This window comes from Cucurbita moschata, unplaced genomic scaffold (genome assembly GCF_002738365.1).
Source record: "Cucurbita moschata cultivar Rifu unplaced genomic scaffold, Cmos_1.0 Cmo_Scf00022, whole genome shotgun sequence".
Lineage (NCBI taxonomy): Eukaryota > Viridiplantae > Streptophyta > Magnoliopsida > Cucurbitales > Cucurbitaceae > Cucurbita > Cucurbita moschata.
Genome location: NW_019268538.1, coordinates 3,746,689 through 3,767,491, shown reverse-complemented (window position 1 = coordinate 3,767,491; position 20,803 = coordinate 3,746,689). Strand labels below are relative to the sequence as shown.

Below are 20,803 nucleotides of genomic sequence, written 5' to 3'. Positions count from 1 at the left end.
TCACCTTTTCTTGGATTCAATAATTTAAACATACCAATGGCGGTGACCATAAATCTTATCACAATTACGTACAGATAAAATATTTTCAACCATTTTATTATATTTATTAATTTTAAAGGAAGAAACAACCCCACATAAAAAAAGAAGGGGAAAGGAGTTACAAAGCCAATATTTGAAGCAGAAATTTTTATTCATTATGTCGAGCCTGTACATGATATCACTTGCCAGAATCCTTGAACTGGAAGAACAAGCAGGAAATGGAAGAGGCAGAGAGAACAGAAGAAGAATGAGAGCAATCAGGTCTCTACCACCCAAATGTGTTTTCTCCACTGTAACTTACATACAGAAATCCATCTTCGTCCTTCTTCTCTTCATATATTGCAGACATGATTGCTCCTTAAGATGGAAAAAAGAAATGATTTGCTTGGCAAACTTGGATAATAACAAGTTCTAAAGATCTTGATTCTTGCGTTTCATACTCGTGTTTTAAGCTTTGGTTGCAAAAACCGATATAATCATAAGACGTTGTCCACAGAACTTTACTAATAATTTTCGAAATCTCTTAAAACGAACTTGTATATGAGATGGACTTTCATTTTCAAAACTGGTCCTAAACATGTCCTACATACATTATAGACAAAAAGGGTGTACCTGTAGGAGGGAGGACGTTGTCCACAAATATAAATATTGCTTTCTCTGGGCTCAATTGGATTCTTTTACGGATGACATAAACAAACTGTCCCACGGTAAGGTCCGCTGGAACTAGGTACCTGCAGTCATTGGGGGTCAAAATCTTAGCCCCAGAAAGAGAGAGAAGTAGAAGGCATTGTGAACTGCCAATTTTCCACTCTCTCCTTGATGATTCACATGCATAAAGGAATTGACAACAAACCAAGCTATGAGAAAAAACGAACACATAATTTTAAAAAGTAAATAAAGCCCCTATGCATTGTTGAGGATTGTTGGAAGAGTAGTCCTACATCGGCTAATTAAGGGGTTTATCACGAGTTTATAAGTAAGAAATACATTTCCATTGGTATGAAACCTTTAGGAGAATCTAAAAGCAAAGTGATGAGAGCTTAGCTCAAAGTGGACAATATCATACCATTATGGAGGTTCGTGATTCCTAACATGTATATGTGTGTACATTCAGCTCATCAACCATCAAATCAAAAAGAGAAAATGAACTTAAAATGCAGTCATTGAACAAAAATTCCAAAACAGAAGCAAGAAAGTTCAAGTTCATCAGCTAACAATAGCTACATAACACTTTCTTTGATGAAGAGAAATAGACACAGAATACTGTACCAGAAGGTATCATTTCAAAATTAACTTCGCCTTTGATATAATATAAAAGAAAGATAAATAAAGCAGATGACCAAGATAAAGAAATGTAACAAATGTATAATATTGTTGGTGATTCTTACTTCTTCTTATCAATGCTGGGGATGTCACTATTCTCTGCCTTCTCCACAATAACCTTGAACCCATAAAACAAAAATTATAAACAAGCAGTAACCGATAGAATGTTCAAACAAAATATAACAGATGAACTTCCTTTATTTTGAAACATTTCATTCTTAAAACACACTTCCCTCTGCTTATTAACACTATAAACAACCCATTGCCAAACCGGTAACATTACAATTGAATGCGTCCAGTACCCAGGTTTTGGGGAAGAAATCAAAGAACATTATCAATAACTGATTGTTTCCTTGCCAAATGACAGACAGAAAAAGGATGCGGACACCAGATGATAGTTAAAGAATCAGAACAAATTTGAGTACTTGAGAATGAGAAGTTTAATAAGGAACATCAAAGCTTTGACAAAACAATATCTGAACATCCAGTTGACGGTGATAGCCAATAGCCAATCAAATGAAGGTTCTAAAATAAAATCATTTCTTACTGGAATTCTATCGGTGTATTTCTCCCTAATCCTTGCAGCCTCAGCTTTTCTTTTTTCTGGTAAAACAAACAAGGAAATGGAATAAGTTCTTGTCTTACAAAATGGATTTGATTAAATCTCTAGGGAAAAAGAAAAGCATATTATTGAAGACTACCAAGATCATTCTCTTGCTTGAAGTAGCTCTTAGCCATCAGTCCTGAAATTACAATCCACGAAAGTCAGACTCGTTTAATTTTACAAGAAGCAACCACAGAATTTATGAAAATCTTGGAAAAGCAGCAAGCAAGGCAAAAAATATGAACATTACAAACAATCCCCAACAATAACAAGCTAAAAACTCGCACTGTTAATGCGATAAACATAATCGTGACAGACAAAATAGCCTCAACAATTTAAGTTAAAACCACCAAGAATTTCACTACTCCGCTAAATTCGACACCCCAACAAACTTTTACAACTCTCCCGATCAACAAACAACAAGAAAATAAACCAATAACACGAAATTAAACTCAAGGAGTCGAATTCAAACATTCAATCAACGAATAACGAAATAGAAACTCGGCAGATTGTTAAGTAACCATGGAATTAAGAGAAGAACTAACGAACATAACCAACGATCATCAAGGGGAAAAGAACAAACCTAGGAGGGAGTTGAGCAAAATTAATCGATGGGCAAAGCCAGGTGAGAGTTAGAAACGGAGCCGAATATCTCGGAAATGGTTTCTGGGCGAGAATTTTGGGAATGGAGATTGGAGCGAATAACAGATAAAAAGAGAGGGAGAGAGAAGCCTTCACGGTGGCGTTGCTTCGGTGTTCAATAAATGTTTCATATTTTTAAAAGCCTTCATCCGATTGTGATATTCAACTATTAATCATAATTTAATATATTAATGATCAAATTAAAACAATTAAATACAGATATTATTTAGCAAATTTTCAGGGCAGTCGCTCACACGCTCTCTGTCGAATATAAATGCAAATTAATTGTGATTTGATCATTCATACTCAATAAATGGTGAAAAATAAATATTGCACAATATTTATAATTATGCGAATAAATATTGGTATGAAAATTAAAGTTTGTTCTATCCTTTAGTAACAATAAATAAAAATACTTTTTAATGTTTTTTTTTTTTTACTAATTGTCACATATTTGGAATTTTAAAATTTAAAATGTAATGAAGTCAACATTAATAAAATAGTTAAAGGAGAAGACTTTTTTTATTTTATTCTTCCAAATTTCGTGTGTATGTGCATCATTATATATGCATAGCACAAAATAATAATAATAATAATAATAATAATAATAAATATTAGTTAATTGAGAAAATAAGGTTAAATTGGGGAATATTATATAATTTTTTAAAGTTAGAATTTGATAAAATCTCGTTGACTATCTAAAAGAATTTTAGCAAAAAGTGACATATTTTTAAAAAATTAATGATTTCAAACTAATTCAATAAATTTTGTAAAAGATAATAAATAAACTATTTTTCTATTTTCTAAATAATGTAATAAAAGCCGATCGTGTTATTTATTTTTTACTTAAGTTTTAAAATTTAAAATTTTGTTTTTATCTATAAAATTTAGCTAAAGATTTAATTATTTTTGTGATTAAATCAAATGCTTGTCACGTGCGAATTCTCCCTCCATCGTCATAAGATTTACGGTTTACGGGAGACGGGAGTTTGTTCTGGAAGGGCTGAAATCGGAGCACCGCGAAAACGAGGGAAAATAATGGGCAGTAGAACAAATTTCTACAAGAATCCTTCCATCTCCTACAAGAAGGACTTGAATCTCTCCTCCGCTCTCCAAAACCTAAGAGGTAACTATTCTAATTCATCTCGTTTTCTCCTCCGACTCTTGTTTGATTGTCGACGAAAGCAGAAAGAAGTATCACATTCAGTAATTTGGCTCCTGAAGCTACTTCTCTCATTCGATTGGGAGTTCTGTTTCTCCAGCTCTAGTCTTAAAGCAATTAGATTAGAGAATTTGGAACAGCTTAATCTGTTGGTTTCTTCTTTGATTGTCATGATTGCTTAGGTTGTTTTGTTTTTCAATTTTTCTTTAGCCTATAATATTGCTATCGGCAATGCTCCTCCGACTGATGATGAACCACCTCCTGTCGCGAAGAAGAATGAGAACCGGAAACGCCTCCGCCGGGAGCCAGAATTATCAGGTAATCCGAAATATGATGTTGGAAGCAGTGACGGGCCTATGTCTCATCAAGATTATATTGAAAAGAGAAGGTAACCTCAAATGTTTAATCAGTGATTTCTATTTTTTCAAGGCACGAGAGTTTTTCTTGCAGATAATTTATTGGTGCGTGTAGTCATGCTATTGAAACGTAATTTTGATTTTTTTCAAATGATGATAGGAAAGAAGCTAATAGACCTCAACCTTATGAGAAGCTTACGGAAGATGTTTTGGTAATTGAGTGTTTTGGGTTTTAGTTCATTGAGAATTTACCTTTGAATGTCGCTTGAAATTTTTGTTTCTGTGGCAGGGAACTTCCAGCTTCGGCTTGAACTTGGTAGGATATGAAAGTAAGCTTCTTTGGCATTATGGTGTTAGTTCTGCTTCTTTTGCATTATATTGCTAGTTCTTTACTCGATCATAGGTTGTATAAGATTACTGGGGTTTGTTACTCGGGCCATCAAGCTTCAACTATTTGATGTTGTCTACGTATTTTTCGAGAAAGTTGTAGCATTAATGGAACCACATAACATTTAATTCTTTCCTGTTATTGATGATTTTCAAATGGCCATGCGTCCATCTTACATCAAAAGTAACATCTATCATTGTCACCAGATCTGTTTGACGTTTCAAAAAATTTCTTACCCATGGATATACTTTCTCATGAAAGATTGTACTTCTCATTCTGATAGATCAAATTCATCAAAGGATTGACGTTATGTGAATCCTAAATTTGAATACTCATATTTCTTTCTTTTATTATTATAGCCACACGGTAATGTTTGTTCGATAATGTTTCTTGTTTGAACTATTAAACTCATTATTTTCTGATATGCTGGACTATTAATCTCTATTATTTCAAAGAAAGATGTAGAGCTGGTACCGCTTTCAAATATCGCTTTCCAATTTTCTCTTTGTGCTTCATGTAATAGGTTTTATGGGAGTAAATTTTGTTTTCAAATCTCAATGTGGTCTACTTTCTAACCTTTTTGGAAGGAAAATTTTCGTTACCAACTTTATGTGAAACTGACATTTATGTTGATTTATTGCCCACTTATTCTTATCTCATTTTACATGTTCATTAGGTGGTGAGAGCACGTCTTCGGAAAGTACAGTAAAGCCAGATCATCAAAATTCCAGTTTGTTCTTGGACTCAACTATCCCTTTTAAGTAATTGATCTGGGGTTGTATAGGTTATTATTGTCTCGGTGACTAGCTCAGTGGCTTAACATCAATACATTTCCAGTCTTAATTTTTAATTCATTTAATTTCCCAAAGTTCATCTTTAATACACCTAAATTTGCATGACATCAGAACTAGTAAGTCATTGCATTTGGAATCTAATCCAGTCATTCTTAGGTCTCTTGAATGAGTTCGAGGAAGTTGAGGGAAAAACTGAGCAACGTTTTGCCACTGCGGGAGAACCTGTTTGTGTAGTATGTGGTAGATATGGAGAATACATATGCAATGAAGTAAGATGTGAACAATTGATTCAATGTTTTCACTCACTATTGATTTGACCCATCCTAAGCCATTATGCACGATCATTTTGATAGACCAATGATGACATCTGCAGCATGGAGTGCAAATTTAAGCTTTTGGAAATTCTTAAAAGGAGTGAGGTATTTTTTCCCACCTTTATTTGTGATGCTAAACGATAGTGCTATGCCTAATGATTCTGACACTTTTTTTTCTTTTTTTACAGGAATCCTCAAATTGTGAAGTGAAAGATGTTGCATTACCAGAAACCAAGTATATCCTTCCCTCCCCAGAGTTTGGGGAGGACACCTGGGATTATAAGAACCATCGCTGGTCCAAAACAAAATCCAATCTTTGTACTTATGAATGGTAAATTCTCTGCCATAGCTTTGATAAGTATGATCATCATTTAGCACTTGCACTATCAATATTATTGTCAGAGGAAATTGACACGAATGTTTCTGATATTTGGTATAATTTTCACTTATTTTTTGCATATAGTTCAGAGCTTTATTTCTAATAAATGTAAGTACAGAACTAAAGGTATATAATTTGGGGAGTCATGATAAAGTTTTCTAGCTCTTTTGGATGGCCACTCTTAACTTCTTGTACTTCCAAACAGCTGGAAATGTCAAAAGCCGGGGCACCTTGCTGAAGATTGTTTGGTGAGATCCAGTAACCAGGTTTGTTATCATATTGTAACTCATCTAAGAATAATTGAGTTTCCAAGTCTTTTTGGGGCCTAAATTTCTTGGGTGGTTAGTAATGTTTGGCCAGTGACTTATCCTTGTTTGCTTATCTAGGTAATGCAACAAAAGTCTTTCAATCCTGTACCTAGCGATCTCATTGGACTATATAAGAGGTCAGGAAGATGCTAACTGTCCTTGTTTTCTGTTTCTACTAGTTATCATTGGGACTAGTCCCTAGTTGTCGTCTGCTAGAAAATGTCTATAATTTGATGTAATTGCATTTTTTATATGTTGAAATGTTACATCTTTATTTGTCTGGGATTATAAATCTTTACATTTTTTTAAAGTTTATTTTATAACTAGAATAAAAATTCTTTATACTAAAAGAGGAAATAATAAATGTGTTCTATTTTTTCCACTGAGTCAGAATTTATATTATAAATATCACTTTCACTTTCTTAACTTTTGATAGTTATATTCTTGCAGTCAAAAGAAAAGGGGTTAGGTAGGAAAGAGTCAAGGTTTAAAATGTAGTGTAAGATATAGTTGTAAGCAGAATTTCGTTTCAATGGATTAATAGAAATATTGGATGGATTTACATTGTGTGTGTGGATTGTTTAGTAAAGTATATGTGAAATCTCATTCACTTTGCATATAATATAGAAGAAAAGGTTGTATTAATGTGAAATTGGTGTGATTGGAATGCTTTGTGTCTGCAGATGTTACCAGATAGGAAAGAATTTGTTGAATACACTGTGCAACGAATGCAGCTGTTCGTTTAGTTTGGCGACATGCCTTGATTGTAGTACTGTTTACTGTGACAAGTAAGCACTTTCATGCATTTATTTACTGTGTTTGTATGTTTAGGATGGATATTTAGATAGATAATTTTCAGTCTTATGTCTAGCTATTTTCTTCTCCACTGACGTTCTGAACTTAAATTTGGAGAAAGAATTCTAATATATCAAATAAATAATGAATATCATAAAGTAAGTCAGTGGGAATCGGATGTATTAAAAATCTAAGTTTTAAATCAGGGTGGGTCCATTTGCATGTGCATATAATTGCAAGGTATTTCTGGTCATCTATTCACGGTTTTGATCACCGATGTTTTGTATGTAAGTTGGATTGGATGATCATGATATTAAAAAAAATAATTTCTATAATATTGATTTTTTTCTTCTTTCTAATTTTCAGAAAGAAAGTGCCCTAATAGTTAGAGTGAAATTCTTCTCAATAACGAATCATTTTATTGTGGAATGTATGTTATTGATGAATAATTTTGTCTTAGTGACTGGTCAACTTTTTTGTTCTGGTGTCTCTTACTAGTGTCAATTATGTGTTTCGCTCAGAACGTGATTTGGAAGCTTCTATGTTTACAGTGCAGGTCATTTAAACGAGCATATCCGCAGACACCCAACTCATGGACTATATTACTCGCATAAACTCAAACGTCTTGTAAGTGTATAAGGCGACAGTATCTACCGTGTTTTCTGTGTATAATGTTGTAAGAGTTTTCTGTTGATAAGTTCACCTTGTCCTTCAATGAGGTTAAATCATTAACCAATGGTAATACTTAAGCTGTACATTTTAGAAGAAATTTTTTCTGCATAAGTTCTCCTTGTCCTTTAATGAAAGTTCACCTTGTCCTTTAATGAAGTTCACCTTGTCTACTTTCCTCATGTTATGAAGGGAATTGTTTCTTTCTCATGCTTTGGGTGACTGTTAATTTATTTTAGTTTAAACGTAGATACACCTGTGTGCTACAATTGTGTATGCACCAAATATCATCATAGCTGATATTTTATTGACAACTTTAAGTGATGCTAAATCATTTTCGTCATAGGTAAAATGCTGCAAATCAACATGCAGGGTGACCAACATCAAGGATCTTCTGGTGTGCCATTACTGTTTTGATAAAGCTTTTGACAAGTTCTATGATATGTATACTGCATCTTGGTAAGTACGCATTTTATTATAAATTAAGATGTCTCAAGTTTAAGTTGAGATCACTTTGAAAGATGTACTTTGTCACAAGTTTTTTATTCTGAAATTGAAAGCTGTGAAACTCACGTGAAAATGACTCTTAACCTACTATGAGAACTATATCGTATTGTTTTTGTTTCATTTTTCTTGTTGATTGTATTTGAACTTTTATTTGCTAAATGCAGGAACGGAGCTGGACTTTCAATCATATCCGGTTCCATTTGCTGCGAAGATCACTTTGCGTGGTAAATATCCCAATATTTCCCTTCTTTTTCCTCATCATTTTTTTTGGCATTTTTTTTTCATGCCCTCTCCACTTCCCTACTTAGTCTCGTCCAAATCAATCACTTTCTACAAACCGCCTCGAGATGCTTGTCCCTTGTTTTCATAATTAAAACAAAAGCCAAAAGTTTCTGAATTTATAGGATTAAATCCGTCTGGATATAGCATTACTAATTTGGCTTCTGTATTGTATTGCTGAAATGCTAGGCATCGCATGAACTGTTTCAACGCAGATGTAGAGGACGCTGCCTATATCGTCAATAGAAACACTAAAAGTGAAAAGTCTGCTTCCGTTAGCGACTTTATTTTTTGAGACATCAAGAGTTCAAGCAACTGTACGTGTACCTTTTTTTACCTTTCCTCGTAGATATTCATATCCCTTAGTTTCAGTGCAAGAAAATCCCAATTTTGTACTTAAGCTAAAAGATCTACCTTCAAGCCCCATCTTTCATGTGAATAGTCTGGAAAGAAACATGTACTTCAATTTTAAGCTGATTTATTTGATTGTCTTTTTAAATTTGAAGTACAACAATTATATTAGTAATTATTACCTAGAATGATGTAAATTAGGGGGAAAAGGAACAATTTTTATCCTTGAACTTGGTAAGGTGTATCGATTTTGCACCTTAAACTTTGACAAATGTTGTAATCTTCGTTATAATTTTTTGTTCAAGTAATTATTTTGTGTCTTCAATAATTCGTAAACCATGAACACCATACGGACTATTAATGGGTTCTTGAAGATTTTACATATTCGTGCACAGGGGTTTGCATCTAAGTGGAATTGGATTCAAGTTTGTCGAAAATTATGACTTTTATCAATGTTATTACAGGTCTGTAAAGAACGCAGTCAAACGCCCAAGCTCGATGGCTCATAACAGTTTTACTGAACCGATCCATCTATGGGCTAAAATGCTATTTGTTCAAACTACATAATCAAATGGTAGATAATCACTATCAATCATCTTTCCAACTGTTGAATAAGAGAAAATGCAATACTATAAACTTCAAATTAGGTAAGTTAGATTTGATTTCAAATTTATGATTTGTAAGGATTAACAACTTCCCATGAGCTTTATATGTTCTCACAATCAATAGCTGATGTAGATCCATAAAATTAACACATTTGAATCTTGAGAATATCATGTTGAAAAAATAGGTGATAGAAATGCTGAACAATTGAGGATGTAAAATTATTAAATCAACAGTTTCACAAAATATAACAAGTTGGTTGATAAGAGAAGCAGAGAAGAAAAAATAGGAAAAAAAAAATAGGGAAAAAAAGAAAACTCTTTTAAGTTACAGAAAGAGTGTGCTACCTTGCAAATTCAGTAACTACAAATCCTTGAACACCATCTAACAATTTGCTACTTCCAACAAATTAAAACTTGCTACAGATCCACCCACTGAACATTAGTAGTTCCCCCTTCCTTTCATCATAGAATATATAATGATATAAATCCAGTTTGCTGCCATGAGTTTCTCAAGTCTTCTTAATAATATAGCCCAACATGATTCCGATCAATCCAATTAATATGACAAGCAGGAAGGAGACACCACCGCCATTTTTCCTGCCATCGCGCTTCAAAAGTTCCTGCACAATTCAAACCTCCAACACATCAGAAACTAATGTAGCTCGTGTTCTTGTATTCCAAGAAAATAAGAATCAGATTTGAGCATAGTCTGATTTGCAACCTTACAAACAAAGTTCAGAATAGTAAATATTCTATTTGGGTAATTCTTCAAAAAGGTATTCAGGTAAAGAGACTTGGAGATTTATTCAAGTATAACACAATAGTAAAGACAATGTTTCCCATGTAATAAACCCCATTCATCCCTCTTACCAATTCCTGACGAAGTTTATTATTCTGTTGGAGGGCACTATTCTTTTCCTCTGTAAGTTTAGCTATGAGGGCTCTAGCCTGCACATGTTAAAGTTAAAGTAGTCAACAAGCAGACTGCTACAAGCAGAAAGTACAGCATATGCAGAAACGAAAAACACACACACATGTACACAAATAGCTCCAGTGGCCATGATTTAGTCAATCAAACCATCTGTGTGGTGCTGAATGGTTTAAAAATAACTGAGAACCACGATAAAGGTTTGAATTACACAAACAGAAGGGAAAAAAGAAAAAAAAAAAAAGAGAGAGAGAACAGGGGATCCAAAGGTGGTTGGACCTATGAATAATGGTACTTTTTAGATTTTGACAAGGAGTTCCGAAGCAAAAGGGATAGAGATTCTCATATTAACTCCAATATCTTAAGCCTAATCTATCGGCAGGCACCTATAAGAGCTCAAAACAAAGTATATCTTGAAAGATTGAAACAGTTTTGGTCTATTATTAAAAGAGCGGCAGACACCATGACCTGAGCTTAGCTTAGGCATCTTTGGCCATAGGGACAGAGGATTGATTAGCTGTGTAAGGAAATTTAGCTAGTTGGTGATGCTAAGAAGCAGAGAGTTTGCAGAACTTAAACGCATTCAACGAACAAGCAGAACTGAAGGCATTAAACATAGTTTAGAGAAGAGAATCAACGACTTGCTATGGAACATTGGAAATAGTTTAATGCACATTAACAAGACAAGAATATAGCATCATCCTTGTGTGCGTGTGCGCGCGCATGCGTGTATATATATATTCAAGGGATTCTCTCCAAGTGGATGTATCCTACCATAACTCTTTATTTGGCACTGGAAAAAAGGTAAAATATTTAATACCCAAGGTAGGTGACGCTCATGGCTTGAATTTATGACCTCGAAAATAATCAAGTTTACAGTTAAACTCTTCCCTGCCAAGCCAACCGTCAACTCATGGTGGGATAGTATTGCAATACTGGGGGACAAGAGATTATATCTACTCCACAGTGTATGTTCTTTCGAAGGAAAATGATCAAAGATCATATAAGAAACCTAACCATTATAAAAAAAATCTATACAAAACATGTGCTCAGCAGTCTTAAACAAAATTCTGAAAGTAAATCCTCAACCATTCGCATATTATGCCAAGGAAGTTACATCCATGTGTATGTTAAGTGGTTAACACTAAGAACTCCAATTGTGCATTTCAATGCATTCAGTAAAGGTTAAAAATACGAAAAAGATGCTTAGGCGACCAAATGAAAGTGAACAGCCCCAAGAACAAGAACAGGAAACAACAAGCTCACCCAAAACTTCACAAGTGTATCGTCAATTATTATACTGCCCAAAGCAAATTATGTTGTTTACTGCTCAGAGTAACACTCAAATCACAAGGGCATAATTTAGCATTGAGTTCTATCTTATAAAAAATTGAAAATAGAGGTGGCAGTTTGGAGGAAATTTTTTTGAACACATCCACAGAGTTGCAGAAAACAAAAGAGAGAATCACAGTAAACTGCAGACATAAGCTTTAAGCCTATTACAAGCCAATAATCACCCTTTTTTACCTCTGCAGATTTATCCTGGGGCTCCGACCGATCAACATATCCCCTTGTAGCCTGCAAACAGAAGGTGAAGATGTGTAAATTAAATGCGCAGATGAAAGAAAAGGGAAAAGAAAACCCAACACCGATTACTCACAGTGTTTAATTCGGTATCATTAAAGTTTCCATTCTCTGAAATGGAACCTCTTGGAGAGGATCCTTCTTCAGAACCTTCTGGTACTGGAGATGGTGGCTGAGCTGGAGGACAATAAACGACTTTCAATTTGCATTCCTCAACCACATGCCCAGCCTCCTTGTTGAACTGCAAACCCCACGCCCATAAACAAAAGTAAGATGCTAAAATTAACTACAAACTTTGAACATTCACAGTATAAATACCATTTCTGCATTGATATCCTTTGCGGTTGCGCCATCAAAGGTTTTAACACTCTGAAGGAGGAACTTGTCTTTGCATTGCATATCAGCAGGAGCTTCTTTCTGGGCTTGCATGGTGACTACAAAACAAAGTACTACCCATTTCAATAACCACAAAACTCATCTGAAAACTAAAATCAAAGAAGGAAAATATTTGATATTGGCATTTGGCACCTATAACATCGCATGTTGACCCTGGCGAGACAACTCCAGTGTTGGGGCGAACGCAGTACTTTTTAGGGTTCGTAGTTTTCACCTAGAAAAAGATAAACTTCATACTAAGTCGACAAAGTAATCATACGAGCTTCAATCTTCGCTCAATTTGTCAATAAAAAATGAATTATAAACACCAAAACACCCGCAAGCAAATTGAAAAATGACGAAATTAACTAGTTTCAGGGCGTGATCTGGCACCAGACAGATACATCGAGAAAAAAAAAACAAAAGAAACAACAACAAGAACAAAAAAGTGCACACGCCTAAATTCAAAATCCAAAACACTTCCATACTACAAGCACCAAACCATTTCACTCGAAAAAAGATGAATTACACAAATCACAAAAATAGAATCAAAACCCAAAAAGATTCAAATAGAGAGAAAGGAAACACAGACCTTAAATGCAACGTAGCTCTCGGTCTTGTTAGACAATTGAAGGGAACAAGAGATCTGCTTCTTCAATTCGACTAACCAAAAACAGACAAACAGAAACAAATTAAGCACCAAAGAAACGAAAACAAAAAAACAAAAAAGATCCCTCAAAATATTACAGATCCGCAAGAAGAAAATCAGTCCCTCTAGAATCAACAACTACTCACAGGAAAACTTGAGCTCGAGAGGTTCGATGCTGAGGAGTTCTCCCGTACTCATTGTTGGAAGAGTGAAGAAGGAACAAAAGGGGAAAAAGACGAAATTGAAGAGATTATAGAAAGAAAAAAGAATCTGGAAAATGAGCTTGTTGCTTGAGAGCAAGTTTCGAACAGATCGAGAAAAGAGAGGGGCAACAATGGCGAACGTGTTGCGAACAAGAGAGGGTGGAGGAAAACACGTGCCCCAAATCAAACCTTCTAACTCTCTTTCTTTCCCTTTATTTAGCCAAATCGCTCATTTATTATGGGCCTTTATGCTTCTCTGGCCCATTTCCGGCTTTATTGGGCTTTATTTCCGACCCATTGAGCTTCTCTCGCATAATTAGAATTTAATGCCGTAGAAATAGAAATTTTAAAAGATTACTTGTAAATTAAATATTTTGCATTAAGTTGTGATAAAAAATAAATAAATGAAATAGAAAATTCAAAATCTACGAGGAGGCATGGCTCTAATACTATTAATTGGAATAAGATATTATAAAGTATGAAATCTCGTGGTTTCTCCAAAAGATATCATACCAACCGAGATAACATTCTTTACTCATATACTCGTGTCTAACTCTAACTATTTTCTATTTTAACACTAAAAAGTTTACCGTGGTTGTCAAAGATATTGTCCATTTTGACCAATTACGTATAGTCGCGTTAGCCTCACGATTTTAAAACGCATATCACCTCTATAAAGAATGATTGTTCTCATCTTCAATCGATGTGGAATATCACAATCCACCCACTTTAAGGCCCAAAGTTCTTGTTAGCACCCTGTTAGGTGCCTAGCTATGATATCATCTGCAACACACAATCTCACTATCTGCTCTGACTTGTTATGTATCGTCGTCAAGTTCACGGTTTTCAAACACATCTATTAGAGAGGTTTCTATACCCTTATAGGAAATGCTTCATTCTCATCTTCAATCAATACGAGATCTCACACTGTGCTTTACTTGAAGGAAACGTTGGGATAAAAGTGTCGCCCCCACCTCTAACCTGTGACTAACGGCCAAAAAGAATCCCATCAGCCTCACTGTTTTATGTTACGTGTGCTTGGGCAATTTTAATATCGATTCTTTAGCATTCGGTTAGGCATTTAATATCGATTCTTTAATTCAATGCAATCTCATAAAGTCATTAAAGTGAAAAAAAAAACAAAGAGAGAGAGAATTAGCAGCTTGATAATTTGCACCCAAAAATAAATAAATAATAAAATCTGTGTGTAACGGACTAATTTTACTTGGCCTAATCATATGATTCTCTAGCTTCCGCGGGAGAAAACGTCTCCGTCTCTGTACCTCTGTGAAACAAATGACCGTTATAAAAACACCAAAACAAAAAACAAAAATAAATCCGTTATTTATACATTTCTGATTCCTAAACATTCCCGAAATTCTCCATTTCTAAAAAATGGAATTCTTCATCACTTCATTTTTGTTCTTCATTTCCATTTCCACTTTCTTTCTTCTATCAACAACCCAACCAATTTCTTCACCATCTGCCCCCGCCGCCGCCCCACACCGCCGCCACAAGTGGGTCGGACCCACTGGCCATCGGCTGATCAAAGTAGACGGTAACGGCTCCGGCGACTTCCTCACTGTCCAAGCCGCCGTCAATGCAGTCCCGGATTATAACACCGTGAGCACCGTTATCCGAATCAGCCCCGGATGTTACGTGTAATGCTGCTCAAACTCAAACTAGCTCACACTCATAATTTTTTTAAAAAACACTCTTTTCATTATCTGTTAAATTATGAATAAATTAAAACGCTAAAAATGCCACGTGTTATTAGGGTAAGTAGAATTGTTTATTTGTGTAGGGAGAAGGTGGTGGTGGCGGCGACGAAGCCGTACATAACATTTGAAGGAGGAGGGAAAGAGAGGACGGTGATAGAATGGCACGACAGGGCAGATGACCGAGATCCCAGCGGGCAGCAGCTGCGTACCTACAGAACAGCCTCGGTCACAGTTTTCGCTAATTACTTCTCTGCCCGAAACATCAGCTTCAGGGTAATACCCCACCAAACTTTCGAACTTTGCTGCACGTGAACTTCCTTCTTTCTCACTTTGGCATCTTGTGTTTGATATGTGGTTCACGTGACGGCCAGAATACAGCACCGGCGCCGATGCCCGGAATGCAAGGGTGGCAAGCGGCGGCGTTCCGTATATCCGGCGATAAAGCCTATTTTTCCGGGTGCGGGTTCTACGGTGCTCAAGATACGTTGTGTGATGACGCCGGCCGCCATTACTTCAAAGAATGCTACATTGAAGGCTCCATAGACTTTATCTTTGGAAATGGGCGTTCCATGTATAAGGTCATTCAATTAGTTCAACCCTCCTCCAATTATTTCATTTCAACTACAAAAATATTATTTATTTACCTTTTACATTTATTTTGTTCTTAATAAATATAATTTAAATCTCTTTTAATACAAAAGGAAAAAAAAATCCTATTTTATTTTAATAGCTCTATTTATTAAAAAAATATATATGTATATTATTCCTAAAATCAACTTAATCATTAGGCGGCAAAATAATTATCTTTTTCAAAAATAATTATCTTTTTGAACTTAAACGACGGCGTTTCTTGTCTTTCTTAATGTGGTGTAGGATTGTGAGCTGCACTCCATCGCCACTCGGTTCGGTTCTATAGCGGCACAAGATAGAAACTTGCCGGACGAGAAGACCGGGTTTGCTTTCGTCCGGTGCAAGGTTACCGGTTCAGGACCCGTGTACGTGGGCCGGGCCATGGGCCAGTACTCTAGAATCGTCTACGCGTATACATACTTTGATGACGTGGTGGCCCACGGTGGATGGGATGACTGGGACCACGTCAGCAACAAAAACAAGTAAAATTACTCCTTTGGTTCTTCAATTACTGGTTATTTATAGGAGATAGTGAATTTTAGAAAATTACTGTTTTAAATGGTTATTTAAGACTTATTTACTGACTGTGAGTGGAGCAGGACGGTATTTTTTGGAGCATACAAATGCTGGGGCCCAGGAGCAAGCAAAGTGAAGGGAGTATCATGGGCCAGGGAGTTGGAGTTTGAAGAGGCCCATCCATTTCTTGTCAAGAGCTTTGTGAATGGTAGGCACTGGATTGCACCCTCCGATGCTTAGCTCAAATACTATGCATACACATTTATATTGCATTCCATTCATTCAATTTGTGTTGCCATAATCTTTAAACCAACACTATTTAATGTTTATTATAATGTTTATCTAATAAGAAGAAATCTTTCGCCAGTTCCCCATTCCCCATTCCCTGTCTGTTTAAACGGGGATTCTCCATCCCAAACATAAAACAGTTAACAATATGAATATGAGACAAGGTACAAGGTACAGATCACACCAAATGTTCTCCTGGTATGAAAACTTCATTTCAAAATAGAAGATCATCATTATATATAGAGCATTAAAGCGCCTACCCCCGACACGACAACCTCGTTCCTATAGAGGAGAACAAATTATTAAATTAAACAACTCACTGTACTCCGAAGGGCACAGGCAACAGTATGATGTCGGTATCATTGACCCGAGTATGGTCAGGCATTGACAGCCTAATGATCGCGAACCACGACCAAGAAGATTCATCAACTTCACGTTTGCTTAACCAGTGAAGAGGTGGTCAACCATAAGGGCCACCCTAAAATGGCGCTTTCATGTTTGGAAAGGTATGCATAATTTAAACTGCCAATTAACGATCTGATGTCAATGCAAGTTCATATAATGAGACTTGTTAATTTGCAATCTTTTATCTCCAGAGGGGCAGAAGAGAGAAACTTACAACTCAACATCTGGTGTATCCAGCGTATCATTCCATTCCTCTGCCTGTTCCACAGCGGGAACAGCACCAGCTACAGCGGCCAAATCTTGTACACCATCAACCTAAAAGAAAAGAGTTCAAATAAATAGTTCCAAGATCAGAAAAGGCAATCAATTTTCTGAATAGAACAACCTTTTTTCTATAAATATATGCTCTTGATTCCCGCTCATTTTATTCTGATGAAACGTACCTGTTGAGGATACGAGGTATAACCCGAATATGCACCATAAGCATATAAAGATGGATCTTGTACGACTCCATATCCATAAGCATCATAAGCTCCACCATAGCCACCATAGTAAGCGCTCCACTGGTTTGGATCAACTTGCTGACCCCAAGTAGCCAAGTCCTAAAAGTCCATCCCCATTTCATCAAACTCAAAGTCTACTCAATACAGAGAACTCTGGTTCACTATGAGCCTTATACAGGATATTGTGAGAACTTGCTAACAGAAAACATCCATGAACAAGGGGATTACAGAAAACATGGAAAATTCGAAGTCCTTCGAAAAATAGAATTAGTCAATGATTGTGTCTGGTATAGCTTTGTAGATGTCTCTATAGAATATCAATTACCTGCTTGATAGCCGGATTTCTACCCCAAGAAGTACGAACCACTTGCTGACCGATTACCTTTCCTTGCATCTTTTGGATGGCTTCTTCAGCTGAAGGTCTGCATGGACACAATTTGGAGAACATATTTAATCCAAATCCAAATGTTCATGGTGAAAAACAGAAATAGATAATATATCCTACATACACAAGAATTTTCCTTCTATTCCACAAGAATTTTGTCTCCCACTTCAGACCATTATTATTCAGAGCCTTCTTTCAAGGCATTGGATCAGGAGCAAGGAGAGATGCAATTTACTCAACTTAAATCAATAAAATTAATCATGCCTAAGCATACCTCGTACCAAACTGTACAAAACCACAACCTTTCCCAGCAGGAATTTTTGCATAAACAATCTCACCAAACTGCAGAAAAGTTTGCTTCAACTCCTCCTCTGTAATATTAGGATCCAAGTTACCAACAAAGATCTGCATAAAGAACAATGTAGTGAGAGACAAGCATAGAAACAAGAAAGAGTAACACTGCCCCTTCACTTACAGTTGTGTTATTTGCATCATAATCTGCAGGAAGCACAGGCACGGGTGTAGTGTAGGAAGGAACTGGGTACATTGCTGAGACAAGAGGCACATAGGTAAGTACGATTTTAGACACCAATGACATAGTTGTACAACCTATAGAATAGATCGTGTTCAAGTAAGGTCGTTGGTCATAAGTATTGAGCTTAGAAATAGTAAATTACCATCCCCTCCAAAGATTTTCTCTTTAAGCGAAGGAAAGACAATAACAACAATGAATTCTATCTCATTCGTAATTCAGCTGAATAACTTGTTTATCCAAAAAAATCATTAAGGAATAGAATATATTTTGACATATACATTCAAAATATATAACTATTAACTTTATAAGTTTTCATCTTAAATCTAAGAACACTAATATGGATAATATCTATAAAAATTTCAGAAAAATCATTCGTACATATTGAACTCCTAGCTTTAGGTTTACTGATGCAAAAAAAAAAAAAAATGATAACTTTCATTAACAGGGGTGAAATTCAAATTTTAGAGCCAAACATCTTCATAACTATGACCACTGGCACAGATATGAACCAGACTAGAAACTTGGATGAATGCTTAAAAAGCTTATACTCACTCCATATGGGTCACGAATATTAGAAAGCGTGAGAAATGACTATATTGCCTTTACCTTTACCTAGAGTATATTGCTGCTGAACACCAATGGTCTTTTTGGGTGTTGCTGCACTAATACGCATAGGCCTAGTTGAGCAATAAACACCATTCATTTCTGACATAGCTCGATTCCTTTCATTTTCATCAGCAAATTTAACAAACCCATATCCCTTTGAACGTCCAGTGTTTGGATCAGTCACAACTTTAGCACCCCTAACAGATGGATACTGCACTCTAAAGGTCTCCTGCAACAGATAATCTGTAACATCAGGAGCCAAATCCCCAACAAAAATAGAGTGCTCAGGGCCAGCGTCAGGGCGCCTTTCTCCAATTCCAAAAGATGCCCAATTCAACCTGAAAGTTTGCTCAGTTCCGGGCATCTGAGAACCATTGTACGTCTGCAAAATTCTTTCTGCTGCTGCATGAGAAACAAACTCTACAAACCCATAACCCTCAGGCTGGCCAGTGATCTTATTGCGAATGATTTTAATTGACATAACCTGTATAAAAAATAAGCAACTAAGCTCTGACTCAAATACAATAACAAAAAAACTACCACTAGACATCAAGATTCAAGAATAAACTTGTATGAGCCATTATAATATAACAACTACTAGAAAATAACTATAATTTTACACTGGCATTTCTACTACCACGGCTCTCAAGCATTCAATTCATCCCCATTCGGTGGCATGAAAGGTCATAGAAAGGCCCTCCGCGTGCTTCGTTTCTCACAGCAATAGAACAAAATACAAACACATTCTAATTTTAATTTTATGCACCCAAATTCACTTCCAAGACCAGAAGAAAACTAACCAATTCAGACCCATATAATAATTACATATTGCACTACGATAACAAAAAGTCGAAAACCACTTGAAATTCTATCGATTAAAAGTAATATGATAAACACAAAAGCGCGCAAAATTAAAGAAGAAACAAACGAACGAACCTCGCCAGTGTGAGCGAAGCAAGAATTAAGGTAAGACTCATCGACCCAGTACTGCAAATCCCCTATCCAAAGTGTTCTAACTTCCTCCACCGTAGTTGGTTGATGGTGCGCTGGTTGGCCTGCCATAGCTGCCATTGTATCTATTGACGCATTATTTTTCTACTTTCTTTCCACGAATTGCAGATGCTCCGTGAACTTTGCAGGATTGTTCGTGCACCCTGTATGATGCTCCAACTTTACCGTAACTGTAAATTGATCGGCGAATCCAGAGATTTTGGGGGCAAAACTTCGGTGATCGCTGAGGGCTCGACAAATTCCAGTAGAAACATTAAAAAATGTATATCCAAACACAATTCTTTTTTAAAAAAGTGAAAAGATTACTTTGAAACCTGCGGAGTTTTGGCGGTTGGCACTGCTAGGGCTTCCCTCGCGCCGGACCTTCGATAGGACTCCCAAGTAGAGTATGTTCAATAGCAATTATAAAATATCAAATAATAAGAATGAGGGTAAAATTGGAAATAAGAAAGTACAGAAAAGAGGAAAGAAAAAGAAAAGCCTGAATAAATGCATTAGGTTGACCAAAAAGGGCAATTGGGAGGAAAAATATCCACGTGGAATTATTTATTTATTTGGCTTTTTTGTTGTGTGTATGTTGGGTTGTTCATTAATTAAAAAGCGTGTCAGCTCAGTTTGAGCCACGTCATCAATTCAGTTTTGTTTTAAATTTGGTTAAATTGAAAATAATAATAATAATAAAAAGATTAAAACGACATTAAAAAGTCAATTTGGGGCATAAGTTGGTGAGCATATTGCATCAAAAACTGTGGTCCTTAAATTATGTTGCAAACATAAGATTAGCCATTGGTCCGACATTTATTATGTTTCGTTCTTATGTCAATTCTTATTAATTGTAATATTAACTTGTCCATTTCTTTTTTCTTTTTTCTTTATTTTCAACACTTCAGTAATTAAACCTTCAAAATTATATATATATATATAGATTATATTTTAAACTTTATTTGAT

General features: G+C 35.7%; 5 protein-coding genes across 9 annotated transcripts; 2 read left to right on the top strand and 3 right to left on the bottom strand.

The window, feature by feature from the left end:
* Positions 1-157: 157 nt before the first annotated feature.
* On the bottom strand, positions 158-2,737 carry LOC111459630 (autophagy-related protein 8f-like). Of its 3 annotated transcripts, none has more exons than XM_023102626.1 (6): positions 2,550-2,736; positions 2,064-2,105; positions 1,910-1,965; positions 1,428-1,480; positions 652-770; positions 158-396 (listed from the first exon to the last, which is right to left on the bottom strand). In XM_023102626.1, the coding sequence occupies exons 2-6, from the start codon at positions 2,098-2,100 to the stop codon at positions 305-307; spliced, it is 357 nt and encodes a 118-aa protein (XP_022958394.1). In that variant the 5' UTR covers positions 2,101-2,105; positions 2,550-2,736; the 3' UTR covers positions 158-304. The 3 variants fall into 3 exon arrangements, with proteins under 3 accessions (XP_022958394.1, XP_022958396.1, XP_022958397.1); XM_023102629.1 differs by lacking the exon at positions 158-396 and adding an exon at positions 468-491 and having other exon boundaries at positions 2,550-2,737; XM_023102628.1 differs by lacking the exons at positions 1,910-1,965; positions 2,064-2,105; positions 2,550-2,736 and adding an exon at positions 1,665-1,830.
* Positions 2,738-3,562: 825 nt separating this feature from the next.
* Positions 3,563-9,165, top strand: LOC111459101. Of its 2 annotated transcripts, none has more exons than XM_023101855.1 (15): positions 3,563-3,734; positions 3,981-4,158; positions 4,287-4,338; positions 4,416-4,455; positions 5,191-5,244; positions 5,465-5,577; positions 5,662-5,727; positions 5,811-5,953; positions 6,207-6,267; positions 6,388-6,446; positions 6,993-7,097; positions 7,656-7,731; positions 8,120-8,232; positions 8,445-8,504; positions 8,749-9,165. In XM_023101855.1, the coding sequence occupies exons 1-15, from the start codon at positions 3,647-3,649 to the stop codon at positions 8,852-8,854; spliced, it is 1,314 nt and encodes a 437-aa protein (XP_022957623.1). In that variant the 5' UTR covers positions 3,563-3,646; the 3' UTR covers positions 8,855-9,165. The 2 variants fall into 2 exon arrangements, with proteins under 2 accessions (XP_022957623.1, XP_022957624.1); XM_023101856.1 differs by having other exon boundaries at positions 3,648-3,734; positions 3,953-4,158.
* A 541-nt stretch (positions 9,166-9,706) lies between these two features.
* On the bottom strand, positions 9,707-13,446 carry LOC111459814 (vesicle-associated protein 1-2-like). Its single transcript, XM_023102889.1, has 8 exons — positions 13,198-13,446; positions 12,995-13,065; positions 12,556-12,637; positions 12,346-12,461; positions 12,104-12,268; positions 11,971-12,021; positions 10,386-10,463; positions 9,707-10,135 (listed from the first exon to the last, which is right to left on the bottom strand). Exons 1-8 carry the CDS (start codon positions 13,247-13,249, stop codon positions 10,025-10,027), a joined length of 726 nt encoding a protein of 241 aa, XP_022958657.1. The 5' UTR covers positions 13,250-13,446; the 3' UTR covers positions 9,707-10,024.
* Positions 13,447-14,632: 1,186 nt separating this feature from the next.
* Positions 14,633-16,463, top strand: LOC111459703 (probable pectinesterase 68). Its single transcript, XM_023102724.1, has 5 exons — positions 14,633-14,915; positions 15,059-15,248; positions 15,347-15,553; positions 15,849-16,087; positions 16,205-16,463. The coding sequence occupies exons 1-5, from the start codon at positions 14,650-14,652 to the stop codon at positions 16,359-16,361; spliced, it is 1,059 nt and encodes a 352-aa protein (XP_022958492.1). The 5' UTR covers positions 14,633-14,649; the 3' UTR covers positions 16,362-16,463.
* Positions 16,464-16,513: 50 nt separating this feature from the next.
* LOC111459701 (polyadenylate-binding protein RBP47B'-like) lies at positions 16,514-20,258 on the bottom strand. Of its 2 annotated transcripts, none has more exons than XM_023102722.1 (9): positions 20,169-20,258; positions 19,780-20,077; positions 18,844-19,327; positions 18,178-18,251; positions 17,977-18,107; positions 17,643-17,739; positions 17,258-17,416; positions 17,029-17,129; positions 16,514-16,931 (listed from the first exon to the last, which is right to left on the bottom strand). In XM_023102722.1, exons 2-9 carry the CDS (start codon positions 19,912-19,914, stop codon positions 16,841-16,843), a joined length of 1,272 nt encoding a protein of 423 aa, XP_022958490.1. In that variant the 5' UTR covers positions 19,915-20,077; positions 20,169-20,258; the 3' UTR covers positions 16,514-16,840. The 2 variants fall into 2 exon arrangements, with proteins under 2 accessions (XP_022958490.1, XP_022958491.1); XM_023102723.1 differs by having other exon boundaries at positions 18,850-19,327.
* Between the last annotated feature and the right edge of the window lie 545 nt (positions 20,259-20,803).

Coding starts and splice junctions, on each gene's coding strand:
- LOC111459630 (XM_023102626.1), bottom strand. CDS start 2,100: ATGGCTAAGAGCTACTTCAAGCAAGAGAATGATCTTG. Junction 1,481..1,909: donor AATACACCGATAGAATTCCA/GTAAGAAATGAT, acceptor TATGGGTTCAAG/GTTATTGTGGAGAAGGCAGA. Junction 397..651: donor CAACGTCCTCCCTCCTACAG/GTACACCCTTTT, acceptor TTCCATCTTAAG/GAGCAATCATGTCTGCAATA.
- LOC111459101 (XM_023101855.1), top strand. CDS start 3,647: ATGGGCAGTAGAACAAATTTCTACAAGAATCCTTCCATCTCCTACAAG. Junction 5,245..5,464: donor GCCAGATCATCAAAATTCCA/GTTTGTTCTTGG, acceptor AGTCATTCTTAG/GTCTCTTGAATGAGTTCGAG. Junction 7,732..8,119: donor CGCATAAACTCAAACGTCTT/GTAAGTGTATAA, acceptor TTTTCGTCATAG/GTAAAATGCTGCAAATCAAC.
- LOC111459814 (XM_023102889.1), bottom strand. CDS start 13,249: ATGAGTACGGGAGAACTCCTCAGCATCGAACCTCTCGAGCTCAAGTTT. Junction 12,638..12,994: donor AGAGCTACGTTGCATTTAAG/GTCTGTGTTTCC, acceptor ATCTTTTTCTAG/GTGAAAACTACGAACCCTAA. Junction 10,136..10,385: donor ATAAACTTCGTCAGGAATTG/GTAAGAGGGATG, acceptor TGAATTGTGCAG/GAACTTTTGAAGCGCGATGG.
- LOC111459703 (XM_023102724.1), top strand. CDS start 14,650: ATGGAATTCTTCATCACTTCATTTTTGTTCTTCATTTCCATTTCCACT. Junction 15,554..15,848: donor ATGGGCGTTCCATGTATAAG/GTCATTCAATTA, acceptor AATGTGGTGTAG/GATTGTGAGCTGCACTCCAT. Junction 16,088..16,204: donor CACGTCAGCAACAAAAACAA/GTAAAATTACTC, acceptor TGAGTGGAGCAG/GACGGTATTTTTTGGAGCAT.
- LOC111459701 (XM_023102722.1), bottom strand. CDS start 19,914: ATGGCAGCTATGGCAGGCCAACCAGCGCACCATCAACCAACTACGGTG. Junction 19,328..19,779: donor GCTTCGCTCACACTGGCGAG/GTTCGTTCGTTT, acceptor TTTTTTATACAG/GTTATGTCAATTAAAATCAT. Junction 17,740..17,976: donor TTTGTACAGTTTGGTACGAG/GTATGCTTAGGC, acceptor GTGTCCATGCAG/ACCTTCAGCTGAAGAAGCCA.